Genomic DNA, 27,914 nt, shown 5'->3' on the forward strand with positions numbered 1-27,914 from the left:
GTCGGTATGAGCATAGACGTGGCAAGCATAGACATGGTGTCAGAAGTTAATATGGTAAGTTCACCGCAAATCTGATGCTCATCGGTGACATGTTCCCTACAGTCAAACACGTGTTAATGTCTCACAAGCCAAAAACAATGGGAACGTTTGGGTTGCCAGGTTGAGGAAAATCCCCAATTACTCGTGTTTTCCCATGTCTTAAAAATGCATTAGTTCATGTTTGTTACCCATTGACAACCCATATTTCTCACTTCCCTGCAAACCATTTTGTCAGCTCTGATATATGACACTAAGACATTGATACAGTAATCCATCGACTTTGAAATGGCAAAGTTGTTAATAGATTAATTTAGCTCTACATGCAGACTGCAGAATTTGGCTAATCCTAAAGATTGATCTCACTCAATGTGTTGTTTTTATGGATCACTTTGAACTGCTCTGTTAAGCCTTGGTAAATACGATCCAATATTTGAGGCTTATAACACTTTAGATATTGTTAGAAACTATTACCAAAATGGCTAAAACCTGCCAAAAGTCTTTCGTTGCAACCCAGGTCATCCAAACCTGCTCTTGTGCATGGCTCACAACTTAAATGCAAAAGAATCTGAAAAGAATGTGTTTTTAAAGCTACTTGTTACTGAGCATTACTTTTTACAGAGTGATGCCAAAATATTAGATCAGTCTTTTCAAACTAAAGAAATGAGAACAGTCTTTTAGATACGCAGACAAATACAAATGTTATTTTGTCCAGGCACTTTTCTGTTGGGTAGAAGGATTTTTTTCATTTACTGTGTGACAGTAGTTGTATAGTCGTACATCCTGGTTAACAGGCTGTTTGACTCTTGCAGTGATGCATTAATGGTGCTGTTGGATGATAAGGCTGGTAAGTTAAGTTGCTATGCCCTTTCTTTTTAAATAAAAATAACAAAAAAAGCTTTAGTATTATGTGCCAGTGTGTATGGGAACGCACGTTGAAGCTGGCACACTACGAGTTTTCCACAATTTAATGTCAATGCTATCTATCAGTGGACTGAACTGCTGACAGAGCTTGATGTCTGATCACATGGTCTGAGAGGAAATAGCCCCTGACATGCTGTCCTGACAAGTGTGTGTGATGAAATGTACTCGTGGTGCATTTTAATGCATCTCTACACAGCAGCACACCGTGGCTCAATAAGAACCACAGAGAGGCTGAACTCTCGCCTCCTGTGACAACAGAGATTGCTATTTTATAATAAGTCGATTTATTTCTTTATTTTATTTGTTATGCATACAGATGATGTCATTGCTATAGATAATGGGTTCCATTTTTAGTGTTACTGTTCATCTGAGAGTGGTAAATAACAAACAACAGAACCCCAAAACGTAAAACTTGTACTCAAATGGAAGATTTATAGCTCAGCAGGATTGGTCTTCATTTTATGTGCAAGCATCCACATTGATCGTCCATAAATTGCCATCAATCCAACAGGTCACCCAACAAAAAACAAAAACACCTTGCATGGTGCAGCATTACGGTCAAAACCTGCGTTTTCTTCCACCTAACTGACCCGATCTGACATGTGCAGTCACCTAAATGAAAGTTTCCAATTATTTTGTGATCGATGGCCAGCCACCAAGTGACACATATTGCACATATTGGATGAATTAGTGTCCTACACGTACAGTCATGTGAAAAAGCAAGTACACCCTCTTTCATTCCTAAGGTTTTATGGATCAAAATAGAATAGACAATCATCCAATCCTTACTAGATCTTAAAATGATATAAATACAACCACAGATGAACAGCAATGCATTTTACTCCGTGTCGTCATTCTTTACACAGAAACTAAACCCATAAGCAGAAGCAGTGTGTGAAAAACTGTAAACATCCTTACTGCTTCCTTATGAATTAAGAAGGTACTGATAAGATGCTATTAATCAAATGTACTTGATTAATTGATCAAGTGTGAGCATCTGGTCCTGGGCATTCAGGTGTGTGTTAGAGCAATGCCAAGGAGGAAAGGCATCAGCAATGATCTTAGAGAAGCAGCTATTGCTACCCATCAGTCTGGGAAGGGTTATAAGGTCCTTTCCAAATCATTTGGAATGCATCATGTTCCGGGGTAGAAGATTATTTCTAAGTGGAAAACATTCTTGATAGTTGCCAATCTTTCCAGGAGTGGACATTCCAGCAATTTCATCCCAAGGTCAGACTGCAATGATTAGAGAAACTACAAAACCCCAACAGCAACATCTCACTCTCTCCAGGCCCCAGTTAGCATGTTCATTATTAAAGTTCAGGGCAGTACAGTTAGACAAAGATATAGCTTGATACAAGTATAGCTTGCTTGGAAGGATGGCAGGAGAAAGCTTCTTCTCTCTAAAAAGAAACTTGATCTAGTATGATTTAGGTTTGCAAAGCTAAATGTCAACTGAACATAAGAGGTGTGGAACGTTATCCTTTGGACAAATGAAACCAAAATGGAGATGTTTGGTCATAAAGCAGAGCACCATGTTCAATTACTTAGTTTTTCACAGACTGCTTCTGTGTTCTGTCTTAGTTTTTGTTCAATAAACATTGATAAGGTGTCGTATGCATGTGTACACATACATACAACCATAGAATTGAAAGATGCTTTACTTTCTTTAGCACATGACTGTACCTTCAAAAAGAGCTCCCACAATAACAATAACTGCAAGTCAGAGTCGAGTCACAAATTGGATGACTCAATTCAACTTGGACTTTTACACCAATGACTTGTGACTTCACTTTGACTTTAGCTTCTTGACTTGAAAAATACTTGACATTCTACCGCAATTCCAAAATCCAAAAATGTCATATTTTTATATCATAAGTGTACTACACTTCTATTTATTTCTTGAATGAATAGAATGATGCTGTTTATTCTCAGCAAGCCTTCACTTAACTTCCCAAATGCAGTCACATGGCGGGAAACATCACATTACCGACTTCACAACAGAGGCTGAGAAATAAAGCTTTTAATGAACGTTAGTCATTATATCACATTTTAGGAGGACGTTTTCAAACACTTTGGATGCTTTTTTAATTGTTTACTCAGGTATTTGATCAAAACACAAAATATGATCTGTTCTTACTCGTTGATAGTGCCACGTATTGAATATCCAGTGTCACTACAACTTTTTTTAAAATGATTTTTATTCATCCTTGTTTACCCAACGTTCTGACAAAGAAGAACAAAACGGAAGGGAAGTAATTACATGTGTAAACTTAATAGATATTCATAGTCAAATGGATTTACATTTGGTGAGAAGCACATTATGGCTTATCTGGGACTCAAAACTCAAAGTTTAGGACCTGGACTTGACTTGGCACTTGCTAGTTTTAGGACTTGAGTAGAGTGACTTGAAACTTGCAAATTACCATCTTGTTTCAACCTTTGTCCAGAAGTTATTGGAAAGATATTTCAGTTTAGCTCCAAATCTGTTTGGATAACATCTGTTTGTACATCGGTGTGTACAATACACAGGAACTTCACTGGTACCTGGGGTTATATCTTCAGTATTGTTAATTAGCCATATTGCAAACAAATATTGGCTAAAAAGGGGCTTGTCTCAATTTTGTCTCAGCTTTTAAACTCCTTGAAATACAGCAGTTTGCTTTAGGAATTGCACAAGATTCAGTGTTATTCGGATTATGTCTGTGGACGTAAGAGAAATTTTGACAACTTAAATGTAAGGGTTGCACTTCAATAGACAAACACATCTTCTTTTTCCACTTTTTCTTTTTACTCATTTGATCTGAAAGTCTATAATCTATTAAGTGAAATTCAGCACTTCATGGGACAAATGTAATGGCCACATTAGAGTCCAACACCCTCTCTTAATTTGATAGTTGCTGGCTGCTTGGGCATCCCATGTGAACACATCCAGTCTCCTCTGTGGTGATCATATCAGACTGTCTGCGTTAATGACTCCCAGCATACAGATGGGGATGCAGAAAACCCATCTCCTCCTCAGGCCGTATCGGACACATCTTGAAAATAAACACTGCCTCGAGCATGTGTTAAAAAAATGATCTGCTGATGATAGAGATGATGGGACGACGTCTCTATGAGGCATTATGGAAACAGTCACCTCTTTGGTTTGTCAGCTGGCTAAATATAGCCTCACCGTCTTGATGGAATATACAGTGTCAAACACACAGGAATGTGACCACTGTTAAGACTGCTTGAACTATGCTGTTACCAAACATCATAGTTTCCATTTTTTAATGCCTAGATCTATATATTACTATTAGGGGATTCAGTGCAGCCTGGGTTTATCTGTGATCCTGAACAACATTCTGTTAAAGTCTTAAAGTCTCTTGCATGCATTGACTTCAGATTTGTTTTACTAACAACAGTATATTGTTGTACAACCACTTGGAAAGATTGTGTAAAGAAAGCAATGCACCTCCAAACGAATGTTTAGGGAAGAGTGCTATTGCAATTTAGGGTTTTTGTGAATCAAATCTTAAGAGAACCGCATGCTAGCATTAGCTAAAGATTCTTTGCTCGCTGGAGATAGCTTTACCGTTTTAACATTAAATACTTCCTGTTGGTAGTTGAGGTGCTGAGGCGCCTTAAAGACATGGACACCCACATTTTTTTGTGCCTGGCATTTTTACGCGTACAAATTTTGATTCACGCTAATTTGTCTGATTTAGTAAATCTGGCCCCATACACTTATTAACTCAGCTAGAGACATTCAGAATTGGACACATTTAGGGCTCACCCTAATATTTATGACGGATATCATTGTTTTTTATTGTCACATGCAAAAATAATAATGTAAAACAACTGATGACTTAGTTGCCTCTTATTTATCGAGGCAGCTTCAGCTTTTGTTACTTCCTCTTTAACATCTTTCTCGTTGTATTAAACTGCTGTAACTTAATTTCTAAAGCCCTTTGAGAGCAGTTTAATAAATTTGGGAGTTAAATGTAATCACATACACTAAGTATATTTTACTAGTGATTAAAGTGAAGAAATTAACCTCTACGAATTAGCTCCTGCTAGATAATACTTCTCCAACCAATCAGCAAGTTGGAGAAACCTGTTAAGATGATAAAATCACTGAAAGTCTCTGAAAGCCCTTGAAGCTTGTCATTTAATGCCTAAGCAATAAGCCTCTCTGTTTCTGTTCTGACATAAGTGTATTGCTGTTGTGAGTATTTAGTGATGGAACAGCTGCATTGTCAATCCAGCTTGAAATGTGAACCCAAGTGGCAGCCCAGAGAGTAGCATGTCCAGTGTCCTGGACATGCTACTCTCTGGACTTTGTGTTTATTTTTGTGGAAAGATGAGAAGTCTCAGTCATTTTCTGTGTAACTCGGGTGAGGACACACGTGTTCTGTGCAAACCCTTAGCGCCTACCTTGAAGCTTCAGCTTCAGAGTATATCGGGTTACATATTTCTCATTGTCTTCCTTAAAAGTATGTTTTTGTGTGCACATCGATGTGTGCTTATGTGCTGTTTGCCGTAACTGTTAACCTGTTAATAGGATCAGAGACTTCATTGACAAATAGACAGTAGATCTGCAATGCAGTCTGCCTTTTTATTGCTTCTGCTTCTACCTGGTGCTGGTAGAAGTAAAACTGTTTGTCTTCATATATTGTTCAGAAGCAGAACGGTTTGTTTTATCAACTGCAGTCTAGTCGTTTTTTTCACACCTTGGTGTGATCATTCAACTTAGTCTGACACAACTTGAAACTATTACAAAAGGAGGAATAACTAGTTTATCTAGGCAAAATAAGTCAGGTGGAGGTGAAGTTACACACATGACACAAGAGTTCAGAGTTAATCTCCCAGTTGACCTCATACTCTCTGCGCTTAGTTTAATTTGAAAGTAGACTTTTGTGTCGGCCACGGTTTGGTCAGGTTTAGTCATTAAAACATAATCTACATGTTTAGGGTGTGGAAAACATGGCTTGCTTTAAAGCAGTTTTTCATAATGCCCTGCCCAGTTCCTCTGCAAAAGACAGGACGTAGTACATGGTATCTGCTGTTGTATGTGATTATTTGACTTTGTTTGTCTACGTCTGTTCATCAGAGGAACATTGGTTCTAATTTAATTACACTTCATTGTTGAAGGATGGAGCATAGATTTATGGTTTACCTTTTAATGGTGCATATTAGATTTAATAAGCTGTGACAGAAGCCTTAAAAGAAGCCAGAGCGACAGCTAAGTCCTCTGTACTTATCCTGCTCGACTTATCAGCAGCATTTGACACTGTCAACCACAGTATCCTTTTGTCCATACTCTCTAGCATGGGCATCACAGGGAGAGCACACTCCTGGTTTGAATCATACCTCACTGGTCGGCCCTTCAAAGTATCCTGGCTTGGTCACACTTCTGCACACCTCGCCACAGGGGTCCCTCAAGGCTCAGTACTGGGACCTCTTCTCTTTGCCATGTACACCAACTCACTGGGACAGATCATCCGATCACATGGCTTCTCATACCAATGTTATACTGATGATACCCAGCTCTATCTGTCATTCCCACCTGATGACCACACAGTCTCAGCACGAATCTCAGACTGTCTCTCTGACTTAACCTCCCAAAAACTGAACTGCTTGTCTTCCCAGCCAAACCAACCATACACCACAACATCTGCATCCAAACCGAATCCCTATCTCTTGCTCCATCAAAGGTTGCTAGAAACTTGGGTGTCATGATTGATGACCAACTAACCTTCAAAGATCACGTTACCTCGGTTGCTCGTCCATGCCGCTTTGCATTACTAAACATAAGAAAGATCAGACCATACCTAACCCGACATGCCACCCAACTCCTGGTGCAAGCCATGGTCATCTCCCGCCTTGACTACTGCAATGCTCTCCTAACTGGTCTCCCAGCCTGTACTATGAAACCTCTGCAGTTGGTCCAGAACGTGGCGGCGCGTCTGGTCTTTGATCAGCCTAAAAGAACACACGTCACCCCTCTGTTCATTGAACTCCACTGGCTACCCTTAGCATCAAATTCAAGTCACTGATGTTAGCCTACAAAGTGCTTAGTGGAACGGCTCCCATCTACTTGAATGTTCTTGCAAAGGCTTATGTCACAACTTGGTCCCTCCGATCATCCCAGGATTGTCGTCTAGCAGTGCCTACACCACACCTAAGACAATTCAAACTCTTTTCATGTGTCGTCCCACGATGGTGGAATGACCTACCAAGCACTACCAGAACAGGGGCGTCCCTGTCCATCTTCAAGAAACTCTTGAAAACCCAGCTCTTCAGAGAGCATCTCCTATCCTAGCACTTACCTTGTACTTACCTCCCCCCTCTATCTTTGCACTTTATCTTTCTGCACTTCCTTCTATGCCTGCACCAAATCTCTACTCTATCACCTCTGACAGAGTCGGACTAGTGGGTTCCTTCTATGTAGTTTATTGTTAGCTTTTTATATAGCTTGTTATATCTTCATTTGTAAGTCGCTTCGGATAAGCGTCTGCTAAATACATAAACATAGAGCATACATAAACATTAATAAAATTTGGCATTAGCCTTGGCAAAGGAGGTGCCATTGTAGCTTTGAAATGCTAAATTATCTGAGGTCTTTTGACAGACTAATATACCATTTTAGATCATGGAAATTATATTTGGATAGATAAAATGTAAAGATGGACAATATGTTACCACTTGTGTAAAGTAACAAGTGAAGTTTAATAAACCAAACCTTCTTGTATCTTGTGGAAACTTGTGGAAACTTTTACTTAGAATTTTATTTAAAGTAATTTGTCTTCTGCAAATGCTGAAAAGAAACAAAAATGCATTATTTGTTCAACTTTGCAGAAATCACTCCTTCAGATGGTACCCACAATGCAGAGGAGCACCTATCCGTGCATATGAAGCACCTAAGGATCCTCCCAGAGGTGTTGTTACATATAGCCTCAGTATGAGTCAGCTGAAAGACAAATCCATCATGTGCTAAAAACTCCCTTCCATTTTGACACTTTAACATTTACCAACTACTGCCTGAAGAAAGTGTTACCCTTAAAAAACTCCTACCACAGATTTATATTGAAGGGCTTAGTTAATAAGTCAGCCACACAATGCACCAAAAAACAGTAGCCTCCAGCCTCTTTCTTCTAAGGTAAGGGGTCCTCCGCCAAAAAACACTTCTACAGTCCTCTTTATACTCTTTATAACATGTAGAGTTTTGCATTGTGTTGGAGCAAAGCTACATTTAGTGTTACACAACAGTGGAATGGGACCCTACAGGAATATAAACCCTGTGTGTAGCAGAAACACTCTTCTTTTCACTCTCACAAGGTGCTTCAAATAAAAATGGAACTTCAAGGGCTTTTACTGGGCAGAACCGCACGATTTCTCCGTTAAACAAGTTGGCTTATGCAGTCGTTTATATTCAAGGCTGCATAATGAGAGCAAACGCCTTAAATAAGTTGAGATGACCCCCAGCTGGTATGCTGCTTCTTCATGGCTTCAGGGCGTCAAAATGTTTTAATCATAGAATTCTATTTTGCTCTTTAAGTATGAAGTGTGAATGGTTTCACTGCAGAACAAACTAGATTGTGAACTATAGTTTAAAGCTGCAATAGTAGAATTTTTCATAATACTAACTGAATAGCACGTGTGGTGTTAAATGTGGTATTAGTATAGATGAACTCACAACAATCTGTTCTTAAACCCTGTAGCTTCCTGTGGCTTGTAAAACACAGTCACATTCAGCTTATTGTTTTAGCTGTAGAAACCAAGACCATATTGTTTCTGCACCTAATAACCTTTGTCTTAAGTCACAGCATGCAGGTGTTTTTTAAAAAAAAATCAGTTTTTGTTACCTGAACAACACTAAACACACAGGCAAAGTTAGCAGCTAGCATAAAACTGCAGTTAAAATGTACAGTTTTGTCAGGACATGGCTGTTCCTGCTCACCATAGTGAAGTGATCATTTTGCCAGCTTCAATCAGGCTGAGCAGTCTAGATTCACCATTAAAACTTAAACTATTGGCTATTTTTTTGCTGAATTTCTAAAAAAAGAAACCAGTTTATAACAAACTGAAAGGAGAAAGAAATCCAGACTGAGAGAATGCAGAGACTAAAATGTTTAACCGCATGATTTGCACAACACATCTGCAACACTACTGAATCCTACGGGACATTTAGCTGTCTCATGAAGTGATGAAAACAAGAATCACTGAGTGCTATTCATGTATTCCCAGCAGATATCTTGGTGTTACGTTGACGTAAACAATGTTTGACTGGCACACAGTAACTATGTCTGCGAAAGAGACTGTGAACTCTCCGAGCCGAAGATGACACGACAGTCACATCTTCCCACTGGGCCTCATTTACTCTCCAGTGCTCAGAACAAACCTTTTTAGTGTCTCTTGTGGTCTGCATGACAAGCAACAGCCTAAACTCTAATCATAGTAAGGAGCGTCAACAGGTATTTTCAGAATTTGTTTTTATAGCCACTGCGGTTGCCAGCATTTTCAAATCCTCCACAGAATGATCTTCGATAACTTTTGTTTGCAAAGGCAGATTATAGGGACGTAATTGGCATATTAAGGGATAATTGCCCACTATATAGACTACACTGACAGTTAATTTGCTAAAAAGCTGGACCATCATTCAATATTATAATTTTACAATATTCTGCATTTGCATTAGCTGATTTGCATTACCTTTCTGTTCCATACTGCATAAACACTGGCTCATTCAACACTTGGGCTATTACCAGTTGATGAGTCTCAGCCAATCATATTTATGCATCTATGCGGCTTGGCCACTGTAAGCAGAGAATTCTACTTTTCTCCCCCTACCACCCCAGGCTTCTCTTAGAATGCTATCATTTGGTATTGCTAATTTGTCTTGATCAGTAATCATGTATTCAAGCAGATTTATTCTCTTGATAAACTCTGTGGTGTTGCTTGGATTCTTTGAGTTCCCCTTATAAAAGAGACCTATTTTTTACAACAGTTCATTTAAGGCATAAATGTCTCCAAGTGTACTGAGAACATTAATTATTGAAGTTCTTGTTACCAGTGTGTGCAACTTTTTAGCTGATATCACAACTAAATGTGCAGCACATTCCATTAGTTTTCACAGTAATTAGATTACACATTAGCCATTTCACTGTATTGATTTAAATCAGCCATCATACTCAAACTTTTTTTTGTTCAATTATAGATTGTATTATGACAAGTGCATTAAAAGTAGATATTGAAAGCTCAAATTTAATTTTCTCCTCCCTAAGAAGTTTCCACATCAGGAGTTTAAAGTAGCCCCACTGCCCCTCTGACAAATGACAGGAGGGAGTAATGAGGTAAAAATGGCTGTCTATGTTTGAACTTGATCATTAAAAGTTCAAATGAGGAAAAATTGTCTCAACGTATGCTGCCTGTCCCACCTTCAAGTTTCCCAGGCATGTAGATTCCACCCCACAGACTGCTTATGAATAACTCATAGTAATTCAACATTATCCTTTATGTATCAACATTGATTCTAATCTTAGTGATGCATTTTTTGTTTTGTTTTTTCACCTCCTTTCTACCTTCAAATCAGTAATACTTTAGTATTCCCTAACAGTTTACTAGTCACTAACAATTCATTTTTAATGGAAATTATATTGATCCAGTGTTCATTATTATTAAATATATGCCATTGTTATAGATAGATAACAAAAAATAAATAAGTAAATCATCTGAAAGTTGAAGTGTAGCAGAGAGGAAGGTGTGGTAGAAATCATCAGACGTTGCTATCAATGGGTTGAGGTGTTTTTGTAGCTTGGCTGGTGAACCCTCTCTGTAGGCAACATGGACTGGAACTCAAAGCCAACACTTCAACGTCTCTCCAGCTGCAGTCTCCTTCCGCCCACACAGTCCCAGACACAAAGTAGAGAGGCACCAGAGCTATTCCTGCAGCCATGTTTTACATTTTTAACTTGTCTGACACAAATTAAAACACAACAAAGTATTAACAACTCAAAGACACATCTGTGTTATTTGGTTTGTGGTAATTAGCATGGCAATGTGTTGAATATGTTAGACATAAACTAGTATTAAGCTCAGAGCAGCACTGGGCTAACAGTAGGGGCTGGTTCGATTCATTGCCAAGTTGACCTTTGCTGCTCATCTGTTTCTTTTTTTTATGTCTGCCTCCTATTTGAATTAAGGCAGTTAAATGTCATGATATTGTGATGTCAATAAAGAAAAAAACATTTAACATTAATATTAACATGCAATAAGCTTGCTTTCTGTTAGATTTCTGCTCCAAAGAGAGAGAGAGAGTTATAACATACATGAGTCACTTTCTCTGCAGTCAGTATCTCACAGCGGACAGGAGTGGGCACCTCTGCCTTTCTTTGTAGCTGTCAACCTGTGCACAAATCAAAACACCTCAGTGTGGATTAGACAAGGCCTGGAACAGATCCCTGTGGGTTCCTGCAGGTTACACAGAGCACTGGGAGCAGGACAGCCTACGTACAATGTGGTGCAGCGTTGTTTCCGAAATGCAACAGCAATCTTCTAGGTGGCTGAGCAGATCTGCTGAAGTGGGATCTGAAGATCTCAAACAGACTAAAATAGCTGTGGTCCAGACATGGAAGGAGTGTGCTTTTAGATGAGCTCCATCACTGTAGTTTAAGAGCTGTTGTGTAAAGCTGATTCACCATCCCACATCTCTACTGTATGTGGGACGGCATCATCTGTTTGCAGAGTGTGAGGGAATTGGGAGGGTGAGGGCACCGCTGAAAAGACACAAAAAAAAAAATCAAACAGAGGTGTCTCCTGTGAGGGATGTTCTGGAAAATACAATATACGTACTACTCAATCTTCACCTCGTGTGACAAATCTAAAAATGCCACCTGTATGGCCCATAAACAAATGAAAACCAACTCAGTTTTGGTAACTAGAGGCAACCTTTTGACACACAGTCAGAGAATGAATATCTATTCTTATTGTAGACACCCTGAATTATTTATCGGATCATATTAGGGTCGATTACACTGACTAATTCACTCGCAGTTTATCAGTTGCTCTTTTGCGCCAGTGTTTTTTGTACAGAGTAAAGAGAGACAGAAGAAGAAGTAATTCTGTTCTTTACTTCACATAAATCAGGTCAGCGGTTTTTCAGGTGAGACCACACAGTCCAACCTAAAGCAATAACTAGTTCAGTGTAAGTAAGTAAGCACTGTATTGATTTTTAAATGTAGGCATTTTTTTCTGTTGTGCACACTGTTTATTATAAATATGCCATTCCAGCTGCAGATAGACATTTTCAGCATGGCCATGTTTTTATTTATTTCCTGAAACCTGCTTATTTATTCAAGAGAACATTAGTCAGCAGAACAAAGCCAAGCGAGCTAGTAAAGAGCTCCATTAAAGGCCTGGAAAAGCTTTTGTGTTTGACGGATCAACTTGAGCAGTAAGCTGCAAATGAAGGCTGAATAAATCATTGATGCCATCGTGTGTATGGTTGGTAATAAACAATGATATCTATCTATTAATAAGAAAAAAGTGGTCATTCCTAAATTGAAACATGGCATTAATAAGGTGCCTGCAGTAATGAAAATATGTTGTTTGAGAGGTAGCGTTTGTTTTTTGGAGGGTTTCTTATTGAGTTTGGTCTTGTTGTATGGTCACCCTGGGCAGACTTTCAATTCCACAAATATCACTTTTGTTCCAAAAACAAACAAACAGAAAAAATCCATCCATGCTCCGGGGTGCAGACATCAAGTGCTGAACTTGTCGACCTTCTTTGAGTGTTTGGCTGAAGTTTGTATATTTTCAGCCAAGCTGACCTCCAGAAATTACAAATGTCTGAAACAAAGTTACATTATTTATACTACATCCTGCGCCTCTCTGACTCAAGTTGCGTGACCGTGTTCTTTTTACTTCCCACAGGACTACACATTGACAATGTACTTCCAGCAGTATTGGAGGGATAAGAGGCTGGCCTATCTCGGGATCCCTCTCAACCTGACGCTGGACAACAGAGTAGCAGACCAGCTCTGGGTCCCAGACACTTACTTCCTCAATGACAAGAAGTCCTTTGTGCACGGTGTTACTGTAAAGAACCGAATGATTCGACTCCACCCGGATGGCACTGTTCTCTATGGCCTCAGGTGAAAACTTCAACAATGCCTGCATACATTTTTCTCCATGAGCCTATTCCGTACATGATGGTGGCAGGGCACGGTCCAGACACATGACCAATCACAGTTTTTTTGGATGGAGTTGGCCTCCTAAGCTTTTGTTTTTGTAAGAAAAGCATGCAGAAGCAAACAGCATTAAGAGACTTAATATGTAACAACATCAGGAGAACTGCAGTTAAGAGACAACTGTGAAGTGTTTGAATACAGGATTTTATAAGAACTTGTGATGTGTGACGAGGATCTGCTTTCATTCACACCCTAGTAGGGTGATATGCACAAAAACAGACTTAGACAACGTCTACAGATAAAGGCCTTTTTTTGGACTTGCCATTAGAGCATAATTCTCCTTGTGTAATGTAGATGCAATGCACTATGGATATTATTCACACTTATCCACACTTTGTACATTATGCATCTCTAATGGACAGAAATCAGACTTGGTTTTCCTCTGCCTGGTCCAATCGCATTACAGAAATAAATGCATTCACTCATTTTCAGCACCTCTCAATGTACTTTCAGAAATTAGCTATCAATCCATCTCCTTATTGGTTGGATTTACAATATCATTTAGCTCAGACTTAATCCTCAACACTTATCAAGCTGCAAAAGGCTTTATTTTCTGCGCTAAAGTCATTTAAGGCACATTAAACCCAATTTCATTCTAACACAGTAACTAGCATCTCATAACTCGAGTCGTACGTCGTTTGAACTGCGGCTCAAAATTGGATTCTCAGTAGAAATCTGTATCTGTGAGAGCTGTCAGCTTTTTTCTTTCACACTAATGAAAATGTATTTCTTTTGTATCTTTAATGTGTCTCCCCTAACCACGTCCTATTTTTGTTTCTGTTTTGATTCAGAATCACAACGACAGCAGCCTGCATGATGGATCTGAGACGATACCCACTGGACGAACAGAACTGCACTCTGGAAATTGAAAGTTGTGAGTTGAAGCCACACATTTTGTGCTTGGTAAAGAAATGCAGCCTTACTTTTTCATTACTTTAAAAATATGAACAGCGCTGTGATTCTCATAATAAAGAAAAAAAATTGTCACACTCCTCTGCTGATGGAGACAGGAACTGCACCAACTGCTGAATTGCACTGGATTTATTAACATCGTATCTCAGCGAGATTGCTTGCTGCACCCCTCCCCAGTTAAAACGACTTTGTCCACACAGAAGGGTTTTAAGCAGACAGTGATTTCCTTAGTAGAGCATAATAATAATCAGTCCAGCGTCATCCATCATGACGACATGTTCGGCCATCTGTGCTGCCATAAAACTATTGACAGTTATGGAACCCATGCATGTGGTATAAGTGTTTGCCTGCAGTGAGACACGTTCCCACAAAGATTTACATCTCATGCCATCAGTGAGGCATAGCACTCAATGTAAATCAGCTGAAGATTCATTTTGGCCATCCAATGTAACAAGAAGAGCAATTTTCAGGTCTTTTTCCGCTCATAAGACTCACACTTTGTGCCTAATTTTCTCATAGATGGTTACACAACAGATGATATAGAGTTCTACTGGAAAGGAGGAGACACTGCTGTGACCGGGGTGACACGCATTGAGCTCCCTCAGTTCTCTATCGTAGACTACAAACTGGTCTCCAGAAATGTGGTCTTTTCCACAGGTAAGTGAAGTATTGAAGTGTTCAGTATTGAAGTGTTCAGTTGAGTTCTGTTTCAGATAAAATTTATGAATGAAAGTCCTTTGCGACATCTTTCTCATGTCTGTGTCCAGTTTCATGCTGAACAGAAAAGACATGGACTGTGTATGTACAGGACTGATACAGTCAAAGTACAGGGTGCTGTTGGAGACCAGCAAACCTCTAAATGTCAAAGGATTTTGATTCAGATGAAGACGTTTCAGATGAAGACATGTCACAGCCTTCCCTTCCTGTGGTGGGAGGTTGGGGGGAGGAGTTTAAGCACTTCGGCTTCCAAACCGAAGAAGCCTTTCGGATGAGAAGTGAAACGTCTTCAAGATCCAGAAAGAAGTCCAGTTGCCCTTATTCAAGCTCTCATGACTGCAAATAGTCACTCTCACAGGGGTAGATAAAGTAGTATTGAACTGATTTGAATTGAACTGAAAGAGAGATCAACAGGAGAAATAACCAAAACTTTGTAAGAAATATGTTTTGATCATTTGGAATTAATTAACTGAATCTCTTTGTCAGACTTCAGAAAACTTAAGCAGAGATATGCTTAATGTTTCTGTTTTTTATCTTTATTTTCAAATGTATTCAGTCACTTTTTCAGCACCTTATAGAGTTTCACAAGCATAAGGGAGTCCCCCGATTGAGTTTCCTCTGTGTACAAACTGAACTTTCTCAGTTACTATATTTGCATTACACTTCGACCTCTCAGCATAATCAGGAATAACATTAGATTAGCAAATACCCCTCTGTTTCTTGAAGCTCCTGATAAATAATAGAGGATGTACAGTACCATAATGTATTCATGTATCTGAGTGCAGATAGCATGAATTATTCTCTTGTAATACAAGAAAACAGGGATTATTCTCACTGCTGAATTAATGACATGTAGGATGGATACTGTTCTAACATCTCTGCGGAGATAATACAGAGAGGGCTATTAGAGCTCATTACAATCACATTCCAATCCAGCACAATCCAAGGAGCGTCTATGGACGCTTTTAACATGTTCTCATGAGGTTTTGTTTAACAGATCAAAACGCATTCACAAATCTCAGTGCACATCTAATGAAACTTTGTTTTCCAGGAACTCATGTTTTCATTTACATTTGTAAAGATGCTTTTCATGTGAAATTCTTAATACTCATTTACAGCTGTTTCTGTACACAGTCTCATGTGCAAAGTCCACATTAAATCAGATTTGTAATTGTTTTTCTTAATCAACAGTCTTGCACTATAACTCCTCTTTATACCTGTAACAATGACCAAATTAATTATTTAATTTCCTCTATACATAAGTAACCGTAAAGTCATTTTGGATATAATGTCAAGTGGATATAATTATTCGTGGTATTTTAGTATTTGTTATTTCTTTGAAAACTATTTGAAAATGTAAGTGACTCATACTGCACTGGGGGCTGTAGACTACAATGACAAGCTTCCTTGAATTTTGACTTTCAGCAGAACCGTTGTAGCGTGTAGGTCAGTAGTGCTTGATCAGGCCACTGTTAGATAATCTCAAGACTAGGTTTTTCCAGATAATTTGCATCAGCTGATTCCTCTTCATTCTCTCGTCGTGCAGGTGCCTACCCTCGACTCTCTCTGAGCTTCAAGCTGAAGCGAAACATTGGATACTTCATCCTGCAGACGTACATGCCCTCCATCCTCATCACCATCCTATCCTGGGTGTCATTCTGGATAAATTATGACGCCTCAGCTGCCAGAGTTGCATTAGGTATGATGTATTTGTGGTGTGAATTAAAATTAGTCTGTTGTTGTTGGGGATCTAGGGGAGATTTCAGCAGAAAATACATGTTAATATCATGTGTCAAGTGAAAAAGTGTGAAAAGAAAGCAAGCAGTACTCACTGATACATTAATTTAATTTTGGTGGGAATAATTTTCTCTGCAACACCTCGCACTTTTCTCTTCAGATTGCTTTCTCTTCTTCATTAGTACTTGCGAGCATACACGGTCATTCTCGGGTAGAAATGGAAATATTATAAAACAGGAAATGGAAAGAGAAGAAAGTATGGGCAAGCAAGCATGAGATAATGTGAATATTGTGAAGAGATGGTGTGGATGACACAGCAGAAACTGTGTCTGTTTGAAATGGGCTACAGTTGACTGATAGCCTCTCTCTGCCCAAAAATGCTGTACAACTGATTCAACATTAGCTGTGAAATCGTGTCTAACTGCAGAAAATTTACTGCATCAACCTAAGGATGACAGGTCGGGTGTTTCTCGCCTGGAAAGTACATTCATTAAACTGAAAGAGGAGTTTTGGAACTTCTGGGTGTCACCGAATCTATAGGGAACTGTGGATGATGTTAACCTGTACATCATAATTCTATTGGACTTCAATATTAATGGTCTGGATCACTATAAGCCTCATTTGCATGATTTCCCATACAGCAGGAAGTTGTTTTGCGTAAAAAAAACAACAACTCATAAACCGACTGAATGCTACACATCCATCACCAGGCATAACAAAAACAAATTTATCAACAAACTGGAGAATTTAATCAAGGATCAGAATATAGCTGAAAAAGAATAAACCTCAGAGTTGTATTCTTTATATTCCCAAAACAGCAAATCCTTAGTTTCTGTTCAGATAAAAGATCACCTGAACTAAAATATAACCCTTGTGTGGTCTCTGCATTAGCGCCGGTTGGACATAGCACAGTCAGTCACATTTGGATAGATTAATATTCGATTAAAAAAGAACCTAGTTTGTTTCCGTCAGTCTGCTTGAAGCTGCTGCCTCGTGGTGTAATAAGATACTTAAACAGATCTTCCCACTTGCTTCTGGGACTGAAACTAATGGTGCATTCAAATGGGTCCGTATTTATGGAGAAAGTCCATATGAATGCCCCCATCTTGTTATATTCACGACCTCATAAGTGGAAATTTTATGAAAGTCCACGAGTCGTACAGTCAAGCTCAGAGTTTCATTTGAAGGAAGCATGAAATGAGTCTCAGTTCACCATCTGAAAACACTACACTCACCCCAACTCCATTGATCTCTGCCAGAATATTTGCCTTAATGGAAACCCTCATTCAGCCTCAGTGCACTCTAAGTGCCGCCTGTGTAAGGAAGTGCCCATTATTGCAGCAATCGTTAAGTCTCAGTTGTACATACACCACGATGAGATAAGCGTAGTATCATTCATGAGAATGATGGAATGATGGGCAGCTAGATTTGGAAGAGTCTCTGCTGGATCACACATCTTCAGGAAACACAAACCTGTGGTTCATCTGCTTCATAACTATCTCACAAAGAAGATGGTTGTCTGAGACATAGGGAGATTAATGCAACTTAGAATGCATTTACACTTCCTCTGTCATTCCAATTCAGTCTGTCTGTCTTATGATTCATTATAGGTTTCCGTTTCTTCTGCCATTACAATGGTGTGAAAATCCTTAGCAAACGTACAACCACAATTCCAAAAGAGTTGGGTAAAATGGAAATAAAACCAGGATGCAATGAAAAGCAAATCTTAAAAAACAACATTTTATTCACAAATATAGAAAACATAGAAAACATATCCGATATTGAAAGTGACCCATTCCACTATTATGTGAAGACCGTGAACTCATCTGGAGTTTGATGGCAGCTACACAATTAAAAAAAGTTGGGACAGGGCCGTGTTCACCCCCGTTGAGCATCTCCTCTTCTTTTAACAACAGTCTGTAAACGTCTGGGAGCTGAGGAGACCAGCTGCTGGGCCTTCATTCTTGTCTGAGTCCAGGGTCTTCTTTGTTGTGTTTTGCGTTTCATGATGCTCCAAATGTTTTCACTTAGTGAAAGGTCTGGACAGCAGGCAGGCCAGTCCAGCACTTGGACTCTTGTAAGCATGAAGCCATGCTGTTGTAGGGTCAAAGACGCGGCATGTCAATTCTGGTGTCCGAACCATATTTATAATATTAAAAAGACATAAAATTTTTAAAACACTACAGTTTGTTACTCAATTCTCCCCACTTTACTTATTTACATGAGTATTTACTTTAAGAAATTAAAATTTAAGAAGCTATTTATCTCAAAAGTACAAAACTTTCCTTCCTGGATAACGTCCAGGCTTAAAATTTATGCACAAAAATATGCTAAAAATGTCAAAAATCCTAATTAAAGCATCAATTATGTACTGGGCATAATTGTGTTGATGTCTGTAATGACACCTACAAATATAGTAACAACTCTAAGATTATTTACATTTTTATTCAAGAAATACTTTTGTCCCTGCTTTTGGACTCCCAAATGTCCTTCCTGGGTAACACACATAAAGTGGCTACATATGCCCATATTTGGAAATGGACTGTCATATTGCAAGGTGTTGCATCAGCCAACAGACCCTGAAGGACCCCTAAGACAGAGCAAAAGGTCAATAGGTCTCTCTTAAAATGTTGATATTTTACCTTTTCGGTCGGTCGTACATGACGTCCACAAATCATGTGTCTTTCTGGATAACGCTAGTATTTTTTACTTTTTAAAGTCATCTATTTCATGTAAAATATGACATTGATGTGTTGAAGATTAAGCTAATATTTTATTCAGTAGACCCAGTTAGTGCCTGATTATAAAGGAAATTTAGTTTATTTGTCCTCCCTGGATAACAAAGATATTCTGTTACCCAGGACATGTCCTCTGTTATCCAGAATGGACATGTTTTTCAATTCAGATTTTTATCACTATCTGTAGCTTTTTAGGCATTGATTTGATGTTGTAATGTTATATTAATGATTAATTAAACGATTAATGAGGCAATATTATGTATTTTTTAACTTTTATGACATTTTTTGTTATCTTTTTCAATGGTAACACCACAGGATATTTTCCGTTTCCTGTCTGTCTCAACTATGCTATCTAATAAATATCTTATATATATATATATATACATATACATATACTGAGCTAATCTTTATGTTTTTTTTTAATAAAGTTTTAGTATAGCTTTTGATGTTTGAGGGTCAGTTTTGTCCTTGCAGATGCCACTGTCTAATAAAGAAAGGCAGAGACTTTTCAGGGCCAGGAAGAATGCTGACCCACAAGCTAGGGCTGAGTATCTTGAGAAAAAGAGAGAAAGGTATTGTGATTTAGTAATGAAGAGATTATGCAGATCAGTTAAAAATGATAATACGTTAGTTAAGCAATGTGATGTGGTGTTTATGGTAGGGCATATTTCTTCTGGAGCATCGGCATCTTGGTAATTAATCAAACCTGTACACCATGTAATTTGTTTTATTTCTAGGTACTACAAAGATAAATCCAAATCTCAGCCCAAAACACCTATTCAGCTGATGACTCCTGCTGCTGCAAAAAAAGAAAAGAGAACAATGAAGGAATAATAAGAAGAGGGTTAGGGTTAGACTGAGACAGTCAAATAATTCAACCCAAATTCCATATTGTATTACAGTATTGTGTTTTTTGAGTTGGGGATACAATAACAACCCTTTTACTTACACTGTAAAAAAAAAAGAAGACATTTTCCATCTTTTTGGCACTAAATATTGTGTGACAAACAGGAACGAATGAAGCCATTTCACTATAAATGTCCAAATATATTACATCATTCTGAAAAAATGGGGTTTTCTGAGAAGTAATTATTTGTTGAGCTCTAACTGTAATTATACAAAAACTTTTGAATATCAACAATGATAGAAATTTTAATTAATTTTGAAAACCATTTACGTTACCCAGGAAGGACATTTTCCATGGAAGAAATCATATAATTCACTGAAAAATGTTTATTGCACTCTTAAAACAAATTCCTGTTGTTGAGTGATATACAAAACACCCTAATAATGATAGAAAGTGACTTAATGGGTATTTTTAGCCAATTTAATTTTTTTCCATTTGTAAAATCCTTATTCGTCTTTGACCCTGTAACAGATGCAGTATGTGGTTTAGCTTTGCATATAACACTTTCACCCTTTGATTAGTCTGACCACAGAACAGTTTTCCACTCTGCCTCTGTTCATTTTAAACGAGCTTTGGCCCAGAGATAACAGCAGTGATTCTGAATCATGTTCACACATGGCTCCTTCTTTGCATAGTAGAGCTCTAACGTTCATTTGTTGATGGCATGGTGAACTGTGCTCACAGACAACGATTTCTTCAAGTGTCCCTTTAATGCAGTGCAGCCGCGAGGGGCCCGAATATCTCGGGCATCCAATATTAATTTTCTTCTGTGTCCTTCGCGAAAAGAGATGTCACCAGATTCTCTGAAGCTAAAATGCACTGTAGATGATGGAGTATTCAAAGTCGTCGCTATTTTCTGTTTGTTTGGGGTTTTTTTAGACTGCTGAACCTCTGCACACCTTTGCTTCTTAAAGGTGCTTTTTTTACACCCAATCGTGTTACTGCTGTTGCCAGTTAAACTAATTAGTTTCGGCAGCTGCTTCTTCTACTACCACATGCAGTTCCAGCTTTTCGTTGCCACTTTCCACTTGCCACAAATTCAAGATAATAGTAAAATCTCTCACTTTCAACATATGTCAGGTTTTCTTTGTTCAGTTGTCAATGAAATATTGGTTTATGATACTTACAAATTGTTTTGCAAAGCATCCCAGCATTTTTGGAATTGGAGTTGTACATTTGCAGGAATATTACACCAAATTTCACATAAGAGCAATGAGAAATTACATCTGAAGTGGGACATTAAGGGATTATTCTGTGTTTTCATGTGAAAGCTCAATGTAGCTGCAGTAGTGGCAGATTTATCATCACTAGTTCTGTATTGCACTCTACAGTATATAAGGATTTTGTTGAATAACTACTTCCTCTGAGCTCTGAGAGTTTAGATTCTTGTGCGTCTCTTTGCTCTCTAAATCAATGCCATGTACCTTCTCTTGACTCCCCCACAAACATTGTACGGTGGAGCATTTTTCTTTTAATTATGTAAGCCCTGAATCAACAAAAGCAGACACACTGTCGAGGTTGGTGTGCCATCCAGAGGACACAAGAACAACACAGGCACATTACTGTCAACGGTGCATATTATTTAGAGAATGGCTACACCGCTGTTTTGTATTCGCTGAGTCGGTTCACTCGTTATGTGCAACATGAGCTGTAAAACATGCAGTGGAGTATTTTCTGCTTGTCGGGCTAAAAATTCAAGCTTACCAAGATACCTGATTCCATCACCTGCAGTTTAGAGAAATTAGTCTCAGTCAGACCGTCACTGAAAACCACAGTGTTCATAGCATTCTCATCAGTATACATTTCTTTAGAGATTCTATATTAGCAAACTACTCCCACGCTAATGTGGCATTTGATTTTCTTTCCTTTCCAGGGATCACCACTGTGCTGACCATGACAACCATCAACACCCATCTGAGAGAAACACTACCCAAGATCCCCTACGTCAAAGCCATAGACATGTACCTGATGGGCTGCTTTGTGTTTGTCTTCCTGGCTCTGCTTGAATATGCCTTCGTCAACTACATCTTCTTTGGACGAGGTCCTCAGATGCAGAAGAAACTGGCTGAGAAGGCACTGAAGGCAAATAATGAGCGCAATAAAATTGACAGGTCCAAGGTGAGAATCACTTCAAACAGCAAAAGGCGGTGACCGAAGTGTAAAACAGTTTTTACTACATTGTCATTATCGTAATTTACAGTCAAGCCACAAATCATTCACACCCTCGCCACATTTTAATGAGATCCTATTTAACTAGAAGCCTTCTATTTGCTGAAAATAATAATAACAAAATCAATTTAAACAAAAATAGCGAGAGAGCATGTTGGTCAGAATGGGGGGGGGGAGCTACATGGCTGCCAGGAATGTCCAAGGTAGTTCTTCTCCTGGTGAGGATGTTAACATGGTGGTGGAAAATACATTTAATAAAAAAAACACCAACTGAACAACATCCTGATTTCAAAATGTAGATATTGCAACCAGGTGCTTGATGTAGGGAATTCATTTGGTTTCTCGCCATGTAAAGTGCTCAAGACTTTTAGAAAGAAATTAAATTTAATTCCAGTTTAATTCCAGTTGCCCCTCAGCTTTGTATTTATCCCTGCTGACTGGGAGCAGGCAGCTGCTTTAGTCTCAATAACAGACAACAGCTTCCATTTTAAGAAGTCAGTAATTAACTTACAGCTTAGGAATGACAGCAGAAACTGCAAATGGTGGGATTGTGGTTGGAGAAGCATACATACATTACACGAATTATATGTTTTAAAAATATGAATATTGTTCTGTAATTTGAATCAATTGTCATTCACTGACTTAACAACAGACTCTCTGCCTCTACAACAACACTTTCTGTGTTTCTGACTTCATGTAAAGTTCAGCGAGCACACAGACAAGGGCCTTTGTGTTTGTGTTTTCTCTGGCTAGTCCATTCTGGAAGGATTCAATTTCAAGTTTTCATCTCTTAAACAGTCCAATCAGGTACAAGGGCGTCGTCCCTCACGTCGGGTGAGTGTCTGTCACTGCCAGTTGTGTCACGTGTGAAACCACAGCTGAAACTTTGCTGCTGCAGTGCAAAGTTTGACCCCCTCATTTAACAAAGAAACATTTTGTATCACAGCCAGTCATTTGTCTCATTGTGGTGCGAGTACACCCCTGTTAATACTGCCTTTCACCGTGTAGTGTTTCACTTTCTGTTGCCTATATGTGTGAACATTTAAAATTCTCCATAGTAAATGCAAGCAAACCAATATATCCATCATTGACCTCACAGTTCATGTGTTCATTAGTTGTGTTTGAATGTTTGTGCACTATTTAAATTATTTTATTTTATTTATTTTAAATTGTTTTTGGAATATGAGCTAAGACATCATGTTTCAGACAAGTGGTAAAAGTAGATAAAAAGAAACAAACCTTTTTTTTTTATTTCTAAATTTGAAAATAATGTTGATCAGTGGAAAAAATGTGAGCCAGTGAATGAGAGCCTTTTTACACAGTAATAACTGCAACACATCTGCAACTGTTGGTCATTTCTGCACAGCGGTTTGGAAGGATTTTGTCCATTCCTCCGTACAGAGCAGCTTTTACGCTGGGATGGTGTAAAAAGACAGGCCCAAAGCATGATACTATCACCACCATGTCTCACAGATGGGATAAGACACTCATGCTGAAGTGAGAGTTTTTTTCTTCTTCTTTCAAGCAGCTTCCTGGCTTGTCAACATGATCTGTGCCAAACTGCTGATGGGCAGCATTGTTCTTTTTGGAGAGCACCAGCTTTCTTGCTCTGTGTCACCCTTACCAGTTGTTCAGTGTTTTCCTGGTGGTGAACTCATGCACATTTACAGTAGCCAAAGTTAGAGAGGCCTTTAGTTTCTTAGAAAGTACCCTGAGTTCCTTTCCAACCAGGCAGACTATTACAAACTTCTTTGGAAGTTTAGTTATCATTGTTGGTTAATCCCTTCTGGAAAAGACCATTTGTCCACAATGACTGTGGACTGGGACTATGAAGGACGAACTCTTTTGAGCCTTATGAGCATGATCACCTTTTTCTTGGGTCCTTACAAATGTCCACTGACTTTTACAGATCCCCTGTTCTTAGAGTAAAACAGGTCACCAACTCACTGACTTCATACATTTAATTGACTTAAGCTGTTTTTAGAGTTTTCATACTTTTTCTGCATACATATGTTTAATATTAGGTTATTCCCTCAAAATATTTTCATCTCATTCATTTATTTCTATTATCTTGACAGATTTTTAAGACTTGTTTTATTGTCATATTTATTCTGAAAAATAGTCACAAGCTTGTTCCAAAACAGGCAGAAATAGAAAAAAAAACTCATCTCATACCTTGTATTTACCCTCTTGTATCACTCTGTTCACCTCCATGTTTGCCTGAGGTTTCAATGATTTGTTTGTTTCTATGTGGGAGCCATTCACTGTCGTGACATTAGAGTGTGACACATCCAGTCCAACCTTGCTCTGATTTGTGAGAAGTGATTTAACTTTGTGACAGAAAACCTGCTTTCGAAGGCCGCTCTCTGTTTCCCAAGCTGTAATCTGTCACCCTGCTGGAAGAGGCCAGCCTGGGAGCCCTGACGCACGCTGCACATGTGTTATCAGTCACTGAGGCCTCAACTCGCAGCTCATTTTTAACACCGCTGCTGTCTGTTATTTTCAGGTCGACTCCCAGGGGAACATATTGCTGACAACCTTGGAGATCCACAACGAGGTGGGAGGGAACGAGATCACGACAACACTGAGCGAGACTCACAACTCCTCCTCCATGATCTTCGACAACTCGGGGGTCCAGAACAGGAAGTCGAGTATGTCACTTGAATCTGGCCGCCTCAGCCTGGACAGGAATGCACATCCTAAGAGAACCCGACTGCAGAGACGGTCATCACAGCTCAAAATCAAAATTCCTGACCTCACCGACGTCAACGCCATTGACAGATTTTCACGAATTATATTCCCCTTCGTCTTCTCCCTCTTCAATGTGATCTACTGGCTTTATTACGTCAATTAACACACTGTGCTTTCTAAACCCATCACACTCTCATGCAAATTTTTGAATGAGAGATGACTTCTTTATGTGACACACGTGAGGTGGTTCATTCCGGAACGTTTTTTTATCACAGCAAGTGAAGACTTTGATGCGAGAGCTGTCAGATCATCACAGTCACGAGGATTTAACGACACAACACATGTTCTACCAAGACTCTCTGCTCCAGCCTCTGTGAACACCTGGAACACAGTTTGCAGGGTCGTATCTGCAAGAGATTTCTTAAACTACTTTAGATAACAAAAAATATCATTATTATATGTGGTCACATTATTGCGTCCTCTGCAACGTTCATAGTATTATTACAGCTGTATTCGTTCATCATTCTTCACATGAACAAATATGGGCAGATTGGGCAGATACTATTAATAAATGAAGAGTAAACTATGACTTTATGATCTTATAATGTTTTACAATTAAACCAGATTTGATGAGTAGCTCTGAAACTTTGGGAAATATGCTTGTTCGATCTCTTGTCACAGTTTGGTGAAACAATAATGCCACTGTCATGTCACACAGTCAGTTATAAAGTGACAGCCAGCAGCTTGTTCGCTTAGCTTAGCATCACACTGGAAACAGGGGAAAGCAGGCAACAGTATTTTCCAAAGTTTGAAAACGTACCTTTGATTTGCCTTGGAACCGATGCCAACACTCAGTGACGTAATGATGTTAAAAGATAACTGTGACATCAAATACCAGTTTAAATTAATGAACAAGAGGGTGATGGAACCCACACCAGCATTTTACAAAACCGCCATTCTCTCATTCACTGACATTACTACTTTTATTTTTAAAGTAACACCAGCAGTTGTTTAGCTTAGCTCATCTTAAAGATTGGAAACAACTAGCCTAACCATGCTAACACATTGGATCACGTTTGTTGAAGCCAAGCCAAAGCATAAAAACAATAAATTTGACAAATACAGCATTCTTTGCTGAATGCAGTATTTGCCATTTTCATGTTTACAGAATAAATAAACAGTGCTGTGTATTTGTGAGCCTTGCAGGTCACAGTTACCTTTAGGCCAGGCTAGCTGCTGCCTCTCTTAATGCTAAGCTACACAGTCTGCTAGCTGTCATTAGATGTGACAGTGGTATCTATCTTTCTATTTATCCCAATATATCAAACTATTTATTATTGATTTTATCTTCAAAGAAATTTACACACACGCTACTGCTTTGTGAGTATTGAGCAAGATCATGTACTCATCAACAAATGGACAACTTGTGTAACATGACTAGTAAAAACCCTCCTGGACGTTTGTAGTAAACTTGTACAATATCAGATCAGTTTACTCTAATTCACTATTTTGTCATTGTGCTCTCAGTATTGCCGACATAACATTTTATTGATTTTTGTGAAACACGTATTCACTACAGCAGAATTCATATGACAACTCATCTTTTTCTTTCAGAATGCATGTTGTAAAGGCACCGACCATCATTGTTTTGGATGAGATTTCTTGATTCCTCCTGGGATTTGATGTACATACTTTAACTGCACATTTTCTCTCAGCTCACGTTAATCACACGGCTATGTTGTCACCATTGTTTTGCTCAGTGATTTCTGGCCTTGCTGTTTTGTTTTGTTAGTCTTGACACAATGTTTTGATTTCCTATTTGTGATTGAAAATATAAAACATAAAATCACAGCTTGAGATTGTTTCCATTCTTTTGCCGAAGGCGCGGCGTGTGAAAACACCAAAGTAAAGAAAGGAACTGGGGAGTTTACAGTATCTGAAAAGGAAAAAAAATAAAAAATTTGCTGGCAGACACATCTTGCAGTGCGCCATCTGCACTGCTTGGTTGAGCGACTTGCAGCGCGTAGGAGTGACACCACCTGTCAGAAGTCCATGAAGCTCAGCCACACGTGTCCACACCCGCCCATAGGACCAAAGTGTCTAGAAGCGATCCCAAAAAAAAACGACAAACAGCACGCTGTCAGTAAACTTCTAAATATCTATCGTGCTTGATTTCCCCCAGTGGTTTTAAAAAAAAATTACTTTTACTTTATTGGCTCGGCCCATAGACAGTATCAATTAAACTGTTTCTATTTAGCATTATGAGCAGAGACTGAACTCATTAAACACACTGCAATGTCATAATAACTTTCATTAACTCTTACTTTTCCTATGGGATGCATGATTGGATAAGACATGAACAAATAATAAATTAAAGTGTTTTGTTTTTTGGGGGGGGGGGGCAGTAATGAGGGGCTTTCTTTCTCAAATCACAGCAGAGTTAGAAGTGGTTTCCAAGTAGCCTATCCAAATCATGTCACAGGGGGGAAACGAGGTTGAACAATTGAGTTAGCTAAAACATAGTAGCATTATACAGGGGATGACTGAAAAAAGATGCAAATACTAATGAATCATAGCGACAGATTTGTGGCAGTAACAGAAGGCTGTATGCAGGGAGGCTAACAGGAGTAAGAACGACGCTGCAGCGTATAAAAGCCACACTGAAACATTTTTGAAGCTGTACTGCACCAGGATAATAAAACAAAACACACCTCAAATCTAAAAACAATAAATAAATAAATAAACCTAACATTCGTGACATAATTTTAGGAGCATTATCAGATCATAACACAAAATTGTGGATTCCATGTGGTTGTAGTGTCATATTTAAACCATTTTCTCAAAGTATTA

The 27,914-nt window shown here is 38.7% G+C and overlaps 1 protein-coding gene across 1 annotated transcript; it reads left to right on the forward strand.

Annotated features, from left to right (window-relative positions):
* gabrb3 (gamma-aminobutyric acid type A receptor subunit beta3) lies at nucleotides 1-26,857 on the forward strand. Its single transcript, XM_072390074.1, has 7 exons — nucleotides 1-54; nucleotides 12,877-13,097; nucleotides 13,985-14,067; nucleotides 14,625-14,762; nucleotides 16,369-16,521; nucleotides 22,078-22,322; nucleotides 24,880-26,857. The coding sequence occupies exons 1-7, from the start codon at nucleotides 7-9 to the stop codon at nucleotides 25,225-25,227; spliced, it is 1,236 nt and encodes a 411-aa protein (XP_072246175.1). The 5' UTR covers nucleotides 1-6; the 3' UTR covers nucleotides 25,228-26,857.
* Nucleotides 26,858-27,914: the final 1,057 nt, after the last annotated feature.

Source organism: Leuresthes tenuis, unplaced genomic scaffold, assembly GCF_036924035.1.
Source record: "Leuresthes tenuis unplaced genomic scaffold, fLeuTen1.0.hap1 SCAF_7, whole genome shotgun sequence".
NCBI classification, from domain to species: Eukaryota; Metazoa; Chordata; class Actinopteri; order Atheriniformes; family Atherinopsidae; genus Leuresthes; species Leuresthes tenuis.

Excerpts from the sequence above, each read along its gene's own strand:
- gabrb3 (XM_072390074.1), top strand. The coding sequence starts at position 7 with ATGAGCATAGACGTGGCAAGCATAGACATGGTGTCAGAAGTTAATATG. Across the intron at positions 55-12,876 it reads TGGTGTCAGAAGTTAATATG|GACTACACATTGACAATGTA; the intron begins GTAAGTTCACCG and ends TACTTCCCACAG. Across the intron at positions 13,098-13,984 it reads ACTGTTCTCTATGGCCTCAG|AATCACAACGACAGCAGCCT; the intron begins GTGAAAACTTCA and ends GTTTTGATTCAG.